Source organism: Neolamprologus multifasciatus, chromosome 2 (assembly GCF_963576455.1).
Source record: "Neolamprologus multifasciatus chromosome 2, fNeoMul1.2, whole genome shotgun sequence".
Lineage (NCBI taxonomy): Eukaryota > Metazoa > Chordata > Actinopteri > Cichliformes > Cichlidae > Neolamprologus > Neolamprologus multifasciatus.
Genome location: NC_140440.1, coordinates 29,785,768 through 29,802,729, shown reverse-complemented (window position 1 = coordinate 29,802,729; position 16,962 = coordinate 29,785,768). Strand labels below are relative to the sequence as shown.

Below are 16,962 nucleotides of genomic sequence, written 5' to 3'. Positions count from 1 at the left end.
CATTGTTTATCATTCTTTTATTTATTTTTTTCTTGAAAAATAACACAAATAACATAAAGTGAAAAAGGCTTCTGAAAATAATTACAATGCTACAGGTTCCCCGTTTTGATAATCTAAAAGAGGAAAAACACATTTACACAAAAGTATACATTTATATTCTTATATTCATTTTTAAGGGATATGGCCAGGAGGAGCAGTCTGGGAGGAGACCTTTGATATAGAGCCATAACACTATAAGGGAACAAAGAAATGAGCAGAACCCCCCACCTCCCTAAACAAAACATCTCTACACTGAATCTGACAAAGTCATGTGAAAAGTAGATGGTCACATTTTTTCCTCTTTTTATTTGTAAATGAAAGCAAAACGAGTGTATCAAAGACAGGTGGGGAGCGGTTTAATCTAGAATAGTTTTGCTCTAAATGTTGTCTCTGTACAAAAACAAAGCAAAAGGAGTTTGGAAATTATAGCACCTGAAGTCTAACGTTGTTTGAAAATGCACCATTTATCTGACACCTTATCCTTGGCTCGTCCCCTACACTTAATGCAACCTGCCCTTTTGTTGGGGTGAGGTCTTGTTGCCATGTTGATTGCCTACTCACACTTTTAACTTTCTTACACACTTAGCATCCATGTACACCATACAACTGGACTTGTGTCGCAACCAGTGACTTACAAAGCTGAATAAACATCTGGTAAACATAGGTCATTCCTGTAGCTCACGTTTCCCAAGTCTGACATTGAAGTCCTTTCACCTTTAGTTTCCTTTTTTTTTGTTTGTTTGTTTTTTAAGTATCAAAGCATAGCTGTTGTGCATGAAGCGCAAGTCATCAAACAACTGAACAGAAAAAGATATTAATATGCTTGAAGCACCCAAAAGTAGCTGAAATCAGTTAAGTTCAACAAAACAATGCATGTTTGTTGTGCGGATGAAACTCAAAGTCTCTGCTTATCTTTCTCAAGGCAGAAAGCTTGTGATGACAGTCATGACTGGCTCTGTCCAAAGAAGAGTTGATGACTTTGATATCCACAGGATGTATAGTCTAATACAGCTTTTAATTGCCTGCATTCTCCCACTTAGGAAAATTTAGAGAAAAAAAAAAAAAGATGTTTTCTCCACTCACCACGAAGTCCCAAAAGAACAGCAAAAAAGCTCCTGAGTCCTTTTTTCCTTTTTAAGTACATGGCAAAATAAAATGTAATGAAAAGAAGCATCGTTCCAGCTGTGACATGCCATTTGTCCCCCTCCCAACAGCACCAGTCAGCGAGCCCTCCCAGTTTAGACCCCACCCTTCCTTTACGTGGCACAGGTGCATGAGCTTCCCTGCCTCTCTCTGTTGCACAGATTCACATCAGGATCCACTCCTCTGCTTTTGCATCCCAAATCACGTCTGCAATGAGAGAAGGCGAGCCGCTTAGGATATCCGCTGGATCAGTTTTTCGTCCGATAGGCAGTAGAGTGTGTTGACCGACAGCTCCGAGATGAACGCCTCACAGGCCTTGCGGGAGACACCTTTACAGCCTCGTAGGTCAAGCAGCATGATGCAAGAGAGGCGGCGGAGATACTTCAGACACGTATCTGTCAGCTTACTGCAGCCTGGAAAAGAAACGTGAAAACATTTATCTCCAGTTGAATGAAACTTCCCAGAAATGCTGTCCAGTCCATATACTTCCCAACAGTTTCCTACCTCCCAGATTGAGTTCTGTGAGTGTGTTTCGTGTGGACGAGCCCACTGCAGTCAGCAGATTGATGGAGTGGTCGGTGAGACTGTTGCAGTGGGACAGATCCAGTTTTGTTAAATGGGGCATGTGGCGGATCACCAGACGCAGAGTGGAGTCGCTAATGTCCAAACCTGCTAGCCGCAAACACTGCATGGACCGCAACTGACTACGATTGTCACAGCCTGGACCAGAGATGAAAGAAAACAAGCAGAGACATTCTGTAAATTTGGTAAAGGAAAGGGAGAAAGGAAAAGGAAAAGAAAGGAAAGAAAACTATACTAAATCTATTACTTGATAATGCACATCGTATGATCACTTTGTACCCTCTGAGGCTCCCCTTTCCTTACCTGGAGGAGTGACTAGATCCCTGATCTGAGCATCTTTGACGGCATCTGCATATCGCAGATCAAGTGAACGGAGGAGAGGGCAACCAGAGGAGCACAGAGCTGAAACAGAGGACCAGGAACAGCCTGCCAGCATCAGATCCTTCAGCCCTGTAAAATGGGTAAGATTTAAATAGTGTTTAATGTCATACAATCTAAAAATTGAGTCCCCTTTTTATGTGTTAATATTGTTAATACATCTATATTGTCCCTTTCAGAATTCAATAATCCTGGAAGAAAACTTGAGTGTGTACCAGGCAGGCGGTCAATGAGCCAGCTGAGCTGTTTTTTAGAGATGTTGGTCCAGGAGAGGTTGAGTGTGACCGGCTGTCTCTTTATGATGCCTGTCAAGGCCTGAGGACTAACCGTGCGCTTGATGCTTAGGTCAATCCGCGCCCAAAGCCGCTTGTCTAAACACCTACAGATGAAAACATATGCATAAAGAACATATCTGTGCATTTGTAGATATATGGGTCAGCGATACAGTCTAAATAAACCATCTTTTAGGCTTTCAAAAGAGCTCACTGGGCCTTTTAACAAATACAAATCAAAGTGGTCTGAATTGATTTTAAAGACTGAAATCCAACTGAATCTCACTAAAATCTTTTTAACATTTAAAAAGTAGAAGCAAAATTATCCTGCCTCTACAACATGAAATTGAAATGACCCACAAGACGGCCCAGTTAAACATACCTCGATCGTGTGATTCACACTTGTAGTCTGGCATAATTTAACAACTTAAAAAAAGGTCCAGATTCAGAGTTATCATAAATATCAGATAAAAATGCTGAGATCCTGAGGTGATCAGCCAGGTAACAGTCATCACTTTGCTGAACTACAAAAACCAAATGTCCAGTAGGGTTTGTAAAGCTCTCTTAAAAAGTGTGAAGCTTTTCTTTATCTTAATGCAGAGACCAGCTATAGAGGCCACATTAATCAGAGAACACGCCATCATTTGTAGCCAGCACAAGTAACATCAGTGATTTGTGATTTAAATTAGGTAGAATGGGCCTGAACACGTATGTTTTACTTTGCTTTTTATGAGTGTAGCGAAACAAAAAACACTTTAAGGAGATTTGTTAGTAAAGTGTCAGGGAAGAGGTCTTACCATTTGTACCAGTTCTTGCAGACTGCCATGCAGATGCAGAGATCTGCACGATTTAAGTAGCGGAAGACAGACACCCACACCTCTCTCTCACAACTTGGGTTATTCCCGACACTCCCCCTTTCTGCTTCGCCCCCTCCTTCCTGCAGGGCAGACAGAGGGACGCGGAGATGGGGAAGCTCAGAAGATGAAGACGAGGAAGCTCCATTGTTCAGTTTGGCTGGCCTGGTCAGTCTCATTCTTTTTGAGGCCTCAAGTCTCTCTGAGTGGGAAGTGCGAGTGCCAGTGTGTCCACTGCGAGTCTGCGGTGGTGTGTGCCTACTTGAGTGCTGATCAGGACAGGGGCTGCGATTTCTAATGGGGGGTCTGAGGAGGGCTCTGGGCTGGCTGTGTACTGTGGAAGTAGCAGTGTGAGGGGCGACAGCCTCTAATTTGGGGACAATAGCTGACGGGTCCTGTTTGGCTCTGGTTGGCCTTTGAAGTGTGACTTTATTAAGATATGTTGCATCTCTGTCCCCTGTTCGACTTTCCTGCTCCATCTCCTCCTCTTCATCCTCACCTGCTCCATTTTGGTTGGCCATCTCAAACCCGTCCTCTTCTCTTTCTTTGGCTGCCTGTCCTTCCCGTCTCAACTGTGGCTGGTTCTCTTTATCACCTCCCCTCCCGCTGTTCTGCCCACTCTCTTCTTCTTCGTCGTCGTCACTGCTGCTGCTGTTGGTGCTGCTGCTGCTGCTGTCCTCACTGTCCTCTTCCAACTCTGCGTGGCTCTGACCACCTCTGATGCCTTTTCCTGCCCCTCCTCCCCGCAGCCTCACACCTCGTCCCCTCCCTTTGGGTGCAAGCACTAAACCATGGGAAGACTGCTGCTGCTGCTCAAAGGATTCGGTCTCTACTGGATTGCTGTGGTAAGAAGACCCATTCGCCCAGGTGGAACATTGACCTCTGCCCTGAGGTAGTCTGCTCGCTGGAGAGCGCAGACGAGGCAGCACCCTGGAGCCCAGCAGCCTCGGGGAATGAGCTAGAGATGACGATTTCTGTTTAGAGGGAAAAGGCAAATATCAATAAGACATGACATGTTTCAGATATCAAATCTAGTTCTAAAAAATGGTTGTGCAGAATTGTGTCATCTGCTGTAGATATAAAACATTGAAAAGTTGATAAAAAAAAAAAAAACTTCACAAATGCAACAGTTTCAAATGCAATACAGAATAACTGCAGAAATAAGTGCACCACTTACTGTTAACATTTTGACCCGATCCAGTTTCAGCTGCAATAAAAAGAAAAGATGTAGGGAAGTGTCAGCTACAGAAAAAACGAATCTATGAATAGAGTGTTAGCTTATTATTTAAAGTCAGAGACAGTTTCCCCAAACAGGTGTTTTAGTTGAAAAAAAAAAATCAGCAGCAACTAAAATAAATACAAATCAATGTGAAACAAACTTAAGTATCCCCAACTTACTCTCTTTTTATATCTGAGCTGAAGCTCAGTTGCTCGTTTGCGGCTCTGTTGATGCTGTAGTAGCAGTTTCTGAGAAGGCGGTGGTGCTGTTGGCCGGCCTTGAGGTCTGCTACGTTTTGCTGGACCCGCCTCTTCACCAACACCAATTCCTTCCCTGTATGAAAGTTTGGACTGTGGCAAGGAGGTTGAGCCTTCTGACTCTTCACTTTCCTCATCGCTGGAAGACTGATGTGGGAGTGTCATTATTAATTTGTGTATCAACATCAACTATAAGGCAACAGGAAGTGGCTGATAAACAATAAAGGGGAAAAAAACACTTCCGAAAGAATGAACCAGCTAAAGCAAGAAGGAATCAAAGTAAATGTAAGAAATATATTTAAGCACCTCTGATGCTGAATCTTTTCCTTGGTAACATTTGGGACACTCCCAACAACTCGGTAAGTCCTTATTGATCTTCCCCTCACCAGGTTCCTAAAACACAACAGGTAAATGTTTGAATTGGAAACTACAAAACCTGATCACAAATGCAAAAAGCATCAATGCAATAACTGTGTAATGTCCTTAATTTATACGCTAGATCAGAAGCAGACGCACCTTAATGCATTGTCGATGGGCGATTTCTGAACACACAGAGCACTCCATGAGGGTGTGAGTGATTGGATTCGCTTCATCTGACTCCCCCTCTCCACATATGGCACATCGTGCTGTGTTCGGTAACGCAGGCTAGGTATTGGACAAAATAAAGCCCGAAATTTTACATATAATACTGACAGGACACTTGTTTTCAGTGTCTATGAGTCGAGTCCGAGGGTCCGAGTGATGTAACCTTTAGCACACACCTGCCTGCTTTTTTTTTTTTTTTTAACTTAGCTGTCAGGTCTTCAGCAACTGAGTATAATCAAAACTTTAGAATGATTCTCCAGTTCAGTTTGCCAACACACTTTAGAGTAAGACGCTTCAGTAAAAGTATGTTTTAACAGTTTTCAGTGTTTCTTCTGCATGCATTTACAGATGGACAGCATAATTATTTCAGTGTATATAAATACAATGATGGGTATGAAATCTTACTGCTAGACACTGTCGCATGACGCAGCTCTTCTTCATGCGCCCAGGTCCACCGAACTTCCTCATGTCATGGCAGTACTGGCAGTTGCCACACTCCTTCCTGCAGCAGGCAGCACAGCGCTTGCACCTCACCCGTCTCCGTCTCAAGGCGGAGATGGAAGACCGTTTGGTCTTCTGACCCAGAGGCTTGTGGAGGGTGGGACCCAAGCGAGGACGGTAAAGAACAGGTGTAGGAGGAGTGGGAGGCTGGTACCATGATGGCTACATATACAAGACCAGCAGGCAAGGGGTAGAAAACGCATGTTATGATTGAGTCCCACGAACATCAGGCAGATGATTAAAAATAAAGCTTAGAAAAATAGTTCACTACTCACCCTTTCAGGCCATCTGACTATGGGCTCTCCAGTGTAGGCTAGCTTAGGGCTATCATCGGCACACTCTGTCAGAACAGCCTAGACAAAAAATATGGAAATGAAAGATGAGTATTTGGTCTAAATATATTAAATACTTGCGTAGAGCATGTGACTAAATTCTAAGTTGATCAACGCAAGGAACTTTGGTGACACTCACCCTCATGTCCTCAAGCAGGCCTGCAGCATTCGCAATTCCTTCAGGGACACACTTTTTGTGGCTCGGCAGCTCCTCCAGTTTTCCTAAAAGGTTCCACAGTCCTTCCAGCTCAAAGGGGGTCAGCACGGGCCGGGGTTTGCTAACTTGGATTGGTTTTTCTTCTTCGGCATCTTCCTCCTTGATCTTGATATCCTCATTTTCATCATCAGTGTCATCTTCATTGGAAGCACCATTACCAGTGTCGGCATTGTTTTCGAGGTCAGCTGGTGTTAAGCCTTAAAAGAGGAAGCATGTAGTGTTTAAAGTTAAAGTAAGTGATGAACAAATGTTTGTGTTCTGTAGGAAAAAAAAAGGGGGGGGGCACTACATTCATCCTTACCTATACCGAGGGAGTACTTCTTGAACTCAGGGGTGAGGTGCGAGATGTCGGTCAGACAGTAAAGGTATCTCTCCAGGACGTACCAGCACATCTCATAGTAAAACGGGTACCTGAACTTTGCTGGCACCTAGGGGATGTTGATAAAAACAGACCAGAAAGAACTGCTAAATCTTATATAATAATGATATATTTATGTCTGTATTTCTGTTCCTGAACTCCCCCTAGTGGATTGGTTCAATCTTTATGAAACTTGGCCCATAAACTACCTCAGGTACCAAGACTAATAACATCAATATGGCGGTTGATTCAAATATTTACGGCAAATAAAAAACTGCTGGGTTTTTTTTCTGCATATTTGTATCCAGAACCTGCGTGACTGGGGCCAGTTTGTAATATACACTATTTTTACGCAGGTAAATAAAATGTCCAAAGAACCACGATGGACATAAAAGCAACCAAGTAGTCACATGAACAATGGGTATGTCAATTCATTCGTTTGAGCTAAAGTGTTGCCTTGCTTTTTCAATTATTTCCATCTTTCTATTTCTATCACAATTAAAAGCTCCTATTATTGATTATAACGTGATGGTTAAAGTGTTTGACCTGTAGCAAAATGTTGAAAATGTCCTTTTCTCTCTAAGAAACCATGTAAAGGTTCATTTTAAACTATGCTCAAAATCATATTTAACCCTAATTTAATACTAATTAAACTATTTATGCTTATATTATAGGTAGATCAACATTTACAAATAACAGAAACCATATGTATAGCAATCAATGTAAATAAATGACGGAAATATGAGCTATACCACATACAGGATGGGGACATTGATATTACATGTGTTCCTATAGGAACATGTAGGAAGTTACATGCTTGTAATGCATCTACAATGGTTCCAAATTGTTAATAATTAAATGTCTTTTTTAAAATTCTCAGCTCCACCTATGCAACTATATTATTTATGTTTTTTGTTTTGTTTAACAGCTACTGTCAGGCACCACAAAAAAGAAGCATTTGTCACACGGTAGCTGTGGTTTTAAAAAAAAATATGGTGTCACTGCAGACACAGCAGTCCAGATACAAGCTGAACACCTGTGTGTGTGGGCTAACCCAGCCGGATACCTAACCTGTGTTATAGCTAAATTTAAGAAAAGAAAAGAAACTTGACATAGTCTCAAAATAAACTTCATATTCTCCATAGCTAATTTTGATTTCATCTACCAGTTAAAGTCACAGCATCTCCAAATTTATAATATACAACAATCTCTCAGACAATTTGAGGTCTAGTTTTTCCTTTCAGACTTTTTAATGACCTGCAGTAACCCTGTCAGTGGGCTACAATTGTGTGGATAGTGCTTTACAACCCCTGGATTCATATCTAAGAGCCAAAAGATGCATACATGTTTCAATTTCGAGAAAATGACAGTACTGGCATCAGATTTCTACAGTGGGAATACCTGAAAAGGTACTAAATGGTTTTTTTAGACTTGTCTTTTTTCCCCCATGTAATTTCCACACGGCCCTGAATCATGTATTACATTACTCTTAAAATCTCAAATGATTTATAAAGACGTTTAAACAGTGAGCTGTTTAACTGCTGCTCACCCGTGTGCGATCCTCAATGGTGTAGATGTTGAGCTGCATCGGGATGTTAAAGCTGTGGAGGAAATTCCCCCCAAACACCAATGTGTCCTCTGGTGTGTACACAGCATGGATCCACCCTACATCATATTAAACACAGGATGCTTGTTTACATGTGTGAGAGGCTTACACACATTGTCTCTACCCTCGTCTGTAACTGTATGTACTAATGCTATTATTCTATTACAGAACAGACCTGATGGGATGACAAAGGTGTTCCCTTGGTGGAGCTCTATCCTTTGACAGTCATGGCACTTATCCCCCAAGAAGATGTCTCCCTGTTTTCCTGATAAAACCCAGTTCTCATACATCTCCAGGTTCTGTGGTGAGGGTGGAATCAGCCAGAACACCTGTATGGGGAAAGTAAATCTTAGTTAGAATCTGCAATGCATGCCAACTAAATAATTTGATCTTCCCACTAGTCTGCTAACAAGAATTGAATTTATTAAAGGAACTGGCATGCACTCATAAAAATGTCCCCGTCAGTGTTTACTGCATAATAACAAGAAGTGTGATAACATTAGATCATACTTTGATTTATTCTGAAAGCAAGACTGAAGAAAAGGACTGCCCCAGATTAAGTTTTTACCCAGCTGTTATAGGCACTGCTGTTAGAGTTTCTGTAAACACAGCAGCCTACCTGGATTTTTTAAATACAAAAGCCACAATTGTTAAGTTAGCTAATGTACCTTTACTAATGTGTTCAGAATTCATACATGCTTGTATCCATTTCAGAAAAAGCTCCAACTTATCATTTGCAGTAGAGATGGCACGATACCACTTTTTTATGTCCGATACCGATACCGATATCATAAATTTGGATATCTGCCGATACCGATATGAATCCGATATAGTGTGTTTTTTAATCAACAAAACGTTTTTTTAATATCTTGCTGCATTTTGTATAAGTTTATACTCAAGTTTAAATAAATAACAACACTAAAGCTATTCTGTTATACCTGTATGTAAAAAATACACTGCGTCCAAAATATGTCATAGTTCAGCAACACTGATCAATCTAATAAAGTTAAACCTGCTCCATCCTCCCTATTCTGGTATTTTAAAGAGTACTTAGAAGAAATTTTAAGCAACCTAACTAATAGGGTTGCAAACTCCCAGCAAAAAAAAAAAAAAAAAGGAACCACCCTCCACCTCATGATGCTTAATCGATGTAATCAAATTTAATTTGATGCAGGGGGGAAATGCACAAAAATAAATTATTATATTATTATATAAATTATAAGATTCAACATCTTTCTTCAACAGAATTGCAGACTGCACAGATGGTATCTTCCCAAAGGAAAAAGTACTATAGCTTACTAGGGTATATTAGACTTAACAGTTACTATATACAGTAATGGACTTCTATATATTTTACACAAGATTAAAACTTTGGGTGTAAGAGTGAGATAATTATTTATTAAAAACTAGACATTTTAAATGAGAATAAGAAAGAAAAGTATGTCTTTGTGCCCCCTTTTCCCTGTTCATGCCCTATCGGCCCCCCTGGCTGAACTTTGCTAGATCCGCCCCTGCACAGTTACCAGCCGTCAGCTGCATAGAAAAAGATCCTGGTGTAGAAAGTAATATTAAATAAATTCTAACAACAGCTTATCAAGCTTAAACGTGCTGCTGTTGTTCAGCCGCTGGTTTCCTCTTTCTGGTGAGAAGTGGGCCAAAAACTAAGAAGAGAGACCGACTCGCGACAGAAAAGCCGATCAGCTGATTATTAAGCAGTTTCACGATTGAAGCAGCAGGATAGAGAGAGAGAGAGAGAGAGGCAGTCGCTCCAGGTACGGTTGTTAAGCTTAACGTGGGAACGCTTTACAGACATTCAGAGATGAACTTACACACTTGCTTTACTTCTCTCTGGGAAAACTTCCTCATAGATGAAATGCTGGTTTGCTAGCAAGGCTACAAATACACACAGCCGCTCTATCAGGTGATGCACGCTGCTGCTACGTGCTACGATTATGAGCCGAGTTACACCTCGTAGCAAGTTTTGTGAGGTTCTATTCTGATATTTAATGGATCGGATTACATTTTTTATTTCTCGCCGATATCCGATCCAGTAATTTGGGTCAGTATCGGACCGATACCGATACGTAATATCGGATCGGTCCATCTCTAATTTGCAGTAACCTCAGTGTTTGCATCTTCAGTAAAATACACCTTTCTTCTCCTTCTTGCTTATCCTCCTTTAATGCCACCAAATTTCTCTCAATGGTAAAGGCTGTAAAGTGGGAAACAAATTCTCCTTCTGGAAACCCTCTGTGAGTGCAGAGATGCACACATAGCTCCTTTGCTGCATGTGGGCCTCATAGTTAGTGTTGCAACTGTGCAATAACAGCCCACATGCACATAGAAATGTGCCTGTTAAAACCACCAAAGTTAATAACTATTCTGATGGACACCTCGTTAAATCTATAGTTCTTGTGCAGTTTGACATTCAAACTGACCTTTCCTCCTCTCAGAATGTGGTACCAGACGGAAGTGCCTCCAAAGTCAATGTGGAAATCTGTGAAGCAGCCCTGCACACTCATGAGACAGTACCTGAGAGACATGAAGGCAGGATTGAAAACCATCAAACAAGATAAAAATGTGAACAGAAGCTGGCATACAGATTAGCTAGCTTACATTTGCATTGATATAGGAGAGGGTCATGATGGTGGTTTCTCTACAGCACAGCAAATGTTAAATGTTGTTAGTTTACTCACTTCTGTACTTTGGGATAGTGCATGTCTATGATGGCATTGGTGGAGTCCCTCTGCCTCTCCTTGATATGACGGGGCCACATGTTGTCCACCCAGTCAATAAGGTCCACCTGTGTAATACAGAAGTACACATTTAAAATTTCAGCACCAAACCCGAGACTATTCTGATGATCAGCGCCACTTTCTGCTTAACACATCGCAGTAGGTCAATAACTAAAGGTGAAGTTACGGTTCCATTTTTTTTTTCCCAAACAGTTGCTTCAACAAGTACAGTTTCTGTAAACGTCATGTGTAAAACTGTGCAAACTCTCACCGAAGCAGGCCGTTTCACCAGGTTTTCCAGTCTGGTGTGACTGAACTCTAGACTGATGACATTGTAGAGTTTTTCTCTTTCTGATGGTGGCGTCTCGTAGTATCGTCGCCACTGAGCCATCGACATCTCAATTCCTTTCTGGGTGTTCACATCCATAACGTCTACAATACGTCGACTACCTGTAAGCACATTAATGTCAACTGAGATCATTGCAATCAAATCCAAATTTGACAGCCTAATAATAATTACTTACTTTGCATAACACTCACCAGCAGGGCTGGGCGATATATCGAGTTTTAAATATATCGATATATATTTTTATACGAGATATGAGATGTGAAGATATCGTTTATATCGATATAGTCTATGTTATGTTATAATTATACTTGTGGAGCCGCAAGTTTGCCTCTCTTTCATCCACTTTTGTCTATACGCAACGTTACTCTGCCTCGCCTCTCTCCTTCACTGAACACAACTCCCCCATCGTTTCAACTGCAGGCTACAAGAAGGACACGGCAGCTATCAAAGAGGAGCTGGTCGGTAAAAAGAAAACATTTGGAGATTGCTATTTTTGTGCTGCCAGCGTTAATCTCGTTAAAATGACATTAACGCTATAACTGCATTAATGCAACAAATCTCCGTTAGCGAGTTACCACGGATCGGCACGTGCATGGGGCTGGACGGTGTCAACGTGTTAACGAGCTAACCGCGCTAACACGTTTGGCCTAAAATCCTTTCATTTTCTCAAAAATCGTCAGTGCGCCTTATGTATGAATTCTGGTTGTGCTTACTGACCGATAACCGATTTTATGTGCTATGCGGCGCTCAGCAATCTGTCAAAAAATGTTTTAGTACAACTTTGATAAGCTACGAAACCGCACTGCTTGATGGATTGTCGGAGCATTACGGCTACCATAGTCAGGAACCTCGTGGAGTACTACTGTCCTTCAACATGATATTACCGTATTGTGTGTGTATAAGGACCACAAATGGCCTGGTTACAGAGCGGATTTCAAACTCAAAAACAACACTGTTTTATTTTAATTATAGAGCATTATTTTTTAATAAATGCTGATAATTTATTTTATGTACATCTATGCTGAATGTTAATAAAAGTGCCTGTGTGACATCTGGGACAGCTTGGACTAAGAACTATCTTTTTGTTCTTACTTTATGGCTTTAAAATTAAAAAAAAAAAAAATAGAGATATATATCGTATATCGCCACCCAGCTAAAGAATATCGAGATATGAATTTTGGGCCATATCGCCCAGCCCTACTCACCACTTTATAATGGATATTTTGTGACCTTTACTCCATTTTTCCCCCCAATATGCACAAATTTTTTGAAACAAAACAAACCAACAAAAAAAAACAAAAAACATTACTACGCTATGGAGCCACAATGAGCAGAACAGTGCACAAATTAAAAATCAACTCTTCAGTGCTCTGTGGGGCTGTTACAATACAAGAACTCATTTCTAGAGCATGGGTGCAAAAATTAAAAAAAAATCAAATCAAATCAAGAGGCGTTTTTTAAAAATAAAAGATTATAACAATAACAATAATATTAGTAAAAACAATATTTTTAAGTTGAACAATGTAGTGCAAAAACATTTTACAAGTATAAATATATTATTATAAAGTGTAATTATATTTTAAGATTCCATCTGGCAGTGTCATAAAAACAAAAAAGAAAATATTTAGGCTTTCTGCTGTAGTGCTGTGGTTTTAGTGACATGGCTTTATATTTTTCTTGCCGATAAAATGTCGAGATGAGAAATTGAGCTGCTTAGGTAGGCTGCCACATTTTCTGGTAAAAATCTTTTAGTGAATGCAATTTTTGATGCAACCCTCCCAATTATCCAAGCTTGGGATTGGCACTAGGAGTACACTAGCTCGTGACCCCTGAGGCTGGGTTTGTGGCTACTGGTTAATTGCTTCCTCTGAATGGGGATAAAATAGGAACTTACCAACAAACAACTTGACATCACTCACGCTAAAATCCGGATCTGGCATTCTGTAAGAGAGGTAATAATTTTACTATTACTTTTCTTTGGTGAAAGACACACAGTGACAAGAGTTTTCTAATGAAATCAGTCCCTTACTGCATGCCAAGGCCATCAGTAGTCTTGAAGATAATGGGATCCCTGAGTCCTTCCCTCTGGATGTATTCAAATGTGAATTCTAGAAAAAAGATACACATGTCAAAAACAAAACAAAACCCCCAAGGGACAAGAAATTTGTAGATAACCTCTTACAAAAAAATAACACATCAACTCATCTCACAGAGCTCTAGATATAATCACAAAAGGTTCTGTTTTAAAAAAATAAAAAATAAATTTCAGTACACTAGTCTCACCTTTACCCTCCATGTGTTTGATCAAGTCACTGCCGAATCGCTCACACTCCAGCTTTTCATCCAGGTCAAACATTCGTTTTCCTTCGATTTCATCATCAGAGATTCCATCGTCCTGATAGCGGCGCTGTGTTCGCGTACGCTGAAGACAAATAAAGGTTTTCAGTTAAAGTCTGTGCCATCCAAACCCTTAGAAATGGCTCGGGGTTTAGTTTCACAAAAACTTCAGAACCTTTAAATAAAGTTTTAACTTCACAGAATGACAAAAAAAAAAAAAAAGAATTATAGACACTGCAAGAAATATTTTTAAAATACAACATGTAACGTAGATCTAATGTCCCCATTCGTTTTGAGATCAGCGACTACAGATAATATATAGAATTTCTAAGAATTTGAATGTTTTAAAAGTAATTTCCAAACACTATACAGATGTTGATTATCCCGGTACTCTAGGCAGTTTATATAGTAACCTTCATCCAGATTGGTTAACGCATAGAAGAGAAGCTAGTGAACAGACATACATGCATACGCTATAACTATTAGAGTAAGATGTACTCTGGGGTCTTGAGTCTCAGAAAAATATAAATTATATTAAGGTAAAAATTTGTACGGCTTCATAAATTATGCGACACCAACCAAGAATTACACATACGCACAACAGCCATCCACCAAGAAGAACAACCGGACTTTCCAGTATTTCCCAGCTTCATGATCTTAACTTCACTGTCAACAGATATCTCTCAAAACAAGGTCCCAAAATTGCAGTTTACCAAACAGTTTCCAGTGCATAAAGAGCAAATAAACAAGGTGCAATTTTGTCTCAAACCCACATCCAGCATAACTCTCAGTTATGAGGGGGAATCCCCTGTCAGCATAGCCACATGGGCCTAGACCTGGCAGAGGTTTTGATAAAGCCTTCAGCCTTTGGCGATAACCCTGTGACGACAGTGATCAATCAGCAGAGTATTGTGAACCTGGTGGAGTTTTGTATAATAAGCTTAATCGTTTACAAATGTGGTACAAGTGGGTATTTAACTGTGTTCATGGTTACTACACAACAATTACTCAAAGAAACACAGTTTGACACCTTGAGTTAAATACTCATAGAAAATAAAGAAAGAAATATTTGAAAGTTTTAGAAAATACAAAACATAAAAAGAATTCAGACTTTAGCCTAGTTTCCACACACTTCATCACATATACTAAAGGTATCTTATTTATAATAATCAGCTGATGCTGACGAGATCTGATTGGAGGCACACGCAAAGAAATAATGAGAGCTGGATAAATTAAATGTGCTTGAGAGGAAAACCACTGAAAAACAGCTGTATATTACTACAATATACTTAAACCATTATAACACTAATAACTGGATTACCTTTTGGCATCAAGTTAAATTTCATTATAGGAGTTTAACAAGACTTTAGACCTATAACACAACATTTTTTAAGAAAAGAAATTAACTGAAACTAGCAATAACAAAGCTTTAAGCAAAGAGCTGGATAGATGTAAGCCCATCCAAATTCATCAATCAGTCAGACACAAAAATCAGTTCATCTGGGAAACAAACAATACAGTATTACAATAGCAGGGGTTAATCTTCTACACACTGCCTCCCTTTAACTCCCCTGCTGCCATTCACCCTATGCGCACTGCTTGGCAAGACAGATGGATGAAGCACATGAATTCTGTTCTCAGATCTCCCCACCCCCATCTCTACACCACAAATGTAGTATTATTTAAGCTATAATAGTCCTTACTTTCAAAGAACACACATTCCCTACTAAAGCAAGTCAATATTACCAACGAAACCAAAGCTAAAGCTTCCAGATAAAGCAATAAAAGAAGAAAGCATAATTAATAAAAAAAAAAATAGTATTAAGCAACCACTTTATGTGTGCTTTTATTAAGTTTTCGTGCAAAAAAAATAACAATCAACAATGACAAGAAGTCTTTTTAATAATATAAATATACCTAATATTGAGCCTCTGCCCCAGTAATAACAGAAATCAGCTGGTGTAATGTTTTGAGTACAAACCGCAGACGGTAAGCTTGGAGTTTATTGCTTTACGTCGACAGGGAAGGGGTGAAACAGGGTCACAGCACAAATGCTGTCAGTTTAGACACTGAACTTGACCTTTTCCTGAACCCAGAGCCTTTACACAGGTTCACTGCCGTTATCATTAGGGTGCCACACAAACCAAAAATGGGACCATTACCGTGAACACAATGTACCAAAAAAAAATAGAAAAGAAAAGCAGGCCGTTCTAAAGAAAACATATCAGTTCTCATTCACTAAATCGCTTATTGTCTATTAAAAACCCACATTGAAAACGAAGAAGTTGCCTTGTTAACATAAAACAACGAATCCGGGGATTTAACAGTTGGGTGAAGTTACTTACCAGGCGCTTGCTGTACCGTGTATGAGAATCCTCCATTATTCTCTGAAAGCGAAACAAAAGTTTCTGGTCACACAGATGAAATATCCAACCACTGTCCGAGTATTTTTAGTTTGTTTTTACACCCAGTCGGACAGAAACACACCCCCTCTCAGCCAGATACCCCTGCTAACGTTAGCCAACAGTGTTACTGTAGCAAGCAAGCTACGGTTAGCACAGCACATATAATTACCAACATAAACGTTCATCTCGCGTCATTCTATGACGATAACTGCCTATAAGAGTAGCTTCATTTTAACACAAATACCCGGAACCACCGTCCCCATTTTCTTCCGTTTTTTAAGTGGCCTTATCGGCTAGCGTAGACTAGCTCAGTTGGCAAGCCCTTTCTTGAGTCGTCCGCTATCGCTAGCTAGCTATCGTTAGCCTCTACACGGTAGTTGTAAGCTTCTTTATCATTACCTCCGCGATTTAACTCCTTTTAGTCGCAGCTGTCACAGTAATGCTTCCCAACTAGAGCGTCCAAAACCTCCCAGTAAAGTTTCTCCCCATGTTATGGGATAATAGCTGTGTATATTGTTATGTTTATTATTGTGCGATAAAGTTAGAACGGTTCGAAGCCAAGAGACGCCATTTCCAGCTAGTCAAAAAACATACACACGAAACGGAAAAAAAAGGAAAACGCTCAGGACCCACCCCTATTTACTCCACTGCTCCGAGAAATTAGCATGTAGGCGCTCTCATTGGGCACAGAGTGTGTCACTTAGAACAGATTAGCATATGTTAACATACAAGTATGTTTAGTTTGTCTGCTCCGGTGTGACCGGTAAATTAATATTTTATATAAAACAAATAC

The 16,962-nt window shown here is 40.1% G+C and overlaps 1 protein-coding gene across 2 annotated transcripts; it reads right to left on the bottom strand.

Annotated features, from left to right (window-relative positions):
• Positions 1-2: 2 nt before the first annotated feature.
• kdm2ab (lysine (K)-specific demethylase 2Ab) lies at positions 3-16,798 on the bottom strand. 2 transcript variants are annotated; one of them, XM_085172838.1, is made up of 23 exons: positions 16,339-16,798; positions 16,110-16,151; positions 13,711-13,849; positions 13,457-13,535; positions 13,322-13,368; positions 11,350-11,528; positions 11,040-11,146; positions 10,782-10,875; positions 8,519-8,672; positions 8,287-8,402; positions 6,681-6,807; positions 6,302-6,576; positions 6,106-6,183; positions 5,735-5,992; positions 5,261-5,389; positions 5,051-5,137; positions 4,667-4,891; positions 4,446-4,475; positions 3,212-4,242; positions 2,358-2,521; positions 2,068-2,214; positions 1,687-1,902; positions 3-1,595 (listed from the first exon to the last, which is right to left on the bottom strand). In XM_085172838.1, exons 1-23 carry the CDS (start codon positions 16,342-16,344, stop codon positions 1,414-1,416), a joined length of 3,912 nt encoding a protein of 1,303 aa, XP_085028964.1. In that variant the 5' UTR covers positions 16,345-16,798; the 3' UTR covers positions 3-1,413. The 2 variants fall into 2 exon arrangements, with proteins under 2 accessions (XP_085028964.1, XP_085028974.1); XM_085172848.1 differs by having other exon boundaries at positions 16,569-16,797.
• Between the last annotated feature and the right edge of the window lie 164 nt (positions 16,799-16,962).

Coding starts and splice junctions, on each gene's coding strand:
- kdm2ab (XM_085172838.1), bottom strand. Junction 13,536..13,710: donor CAAACACATGGAGGGTAAAG/GTGAGACTAGTG, acceptor TCTTTTTTCTAG/AATTCACATTTGAATACATC. Junction 11,529..13,321: donor TGATGTCAAGTTGTTTGTTG/GTAAGTTCCTAT, acceptor ATGTGCTTACAG/GTAGTCGACGTATTGTAGAC.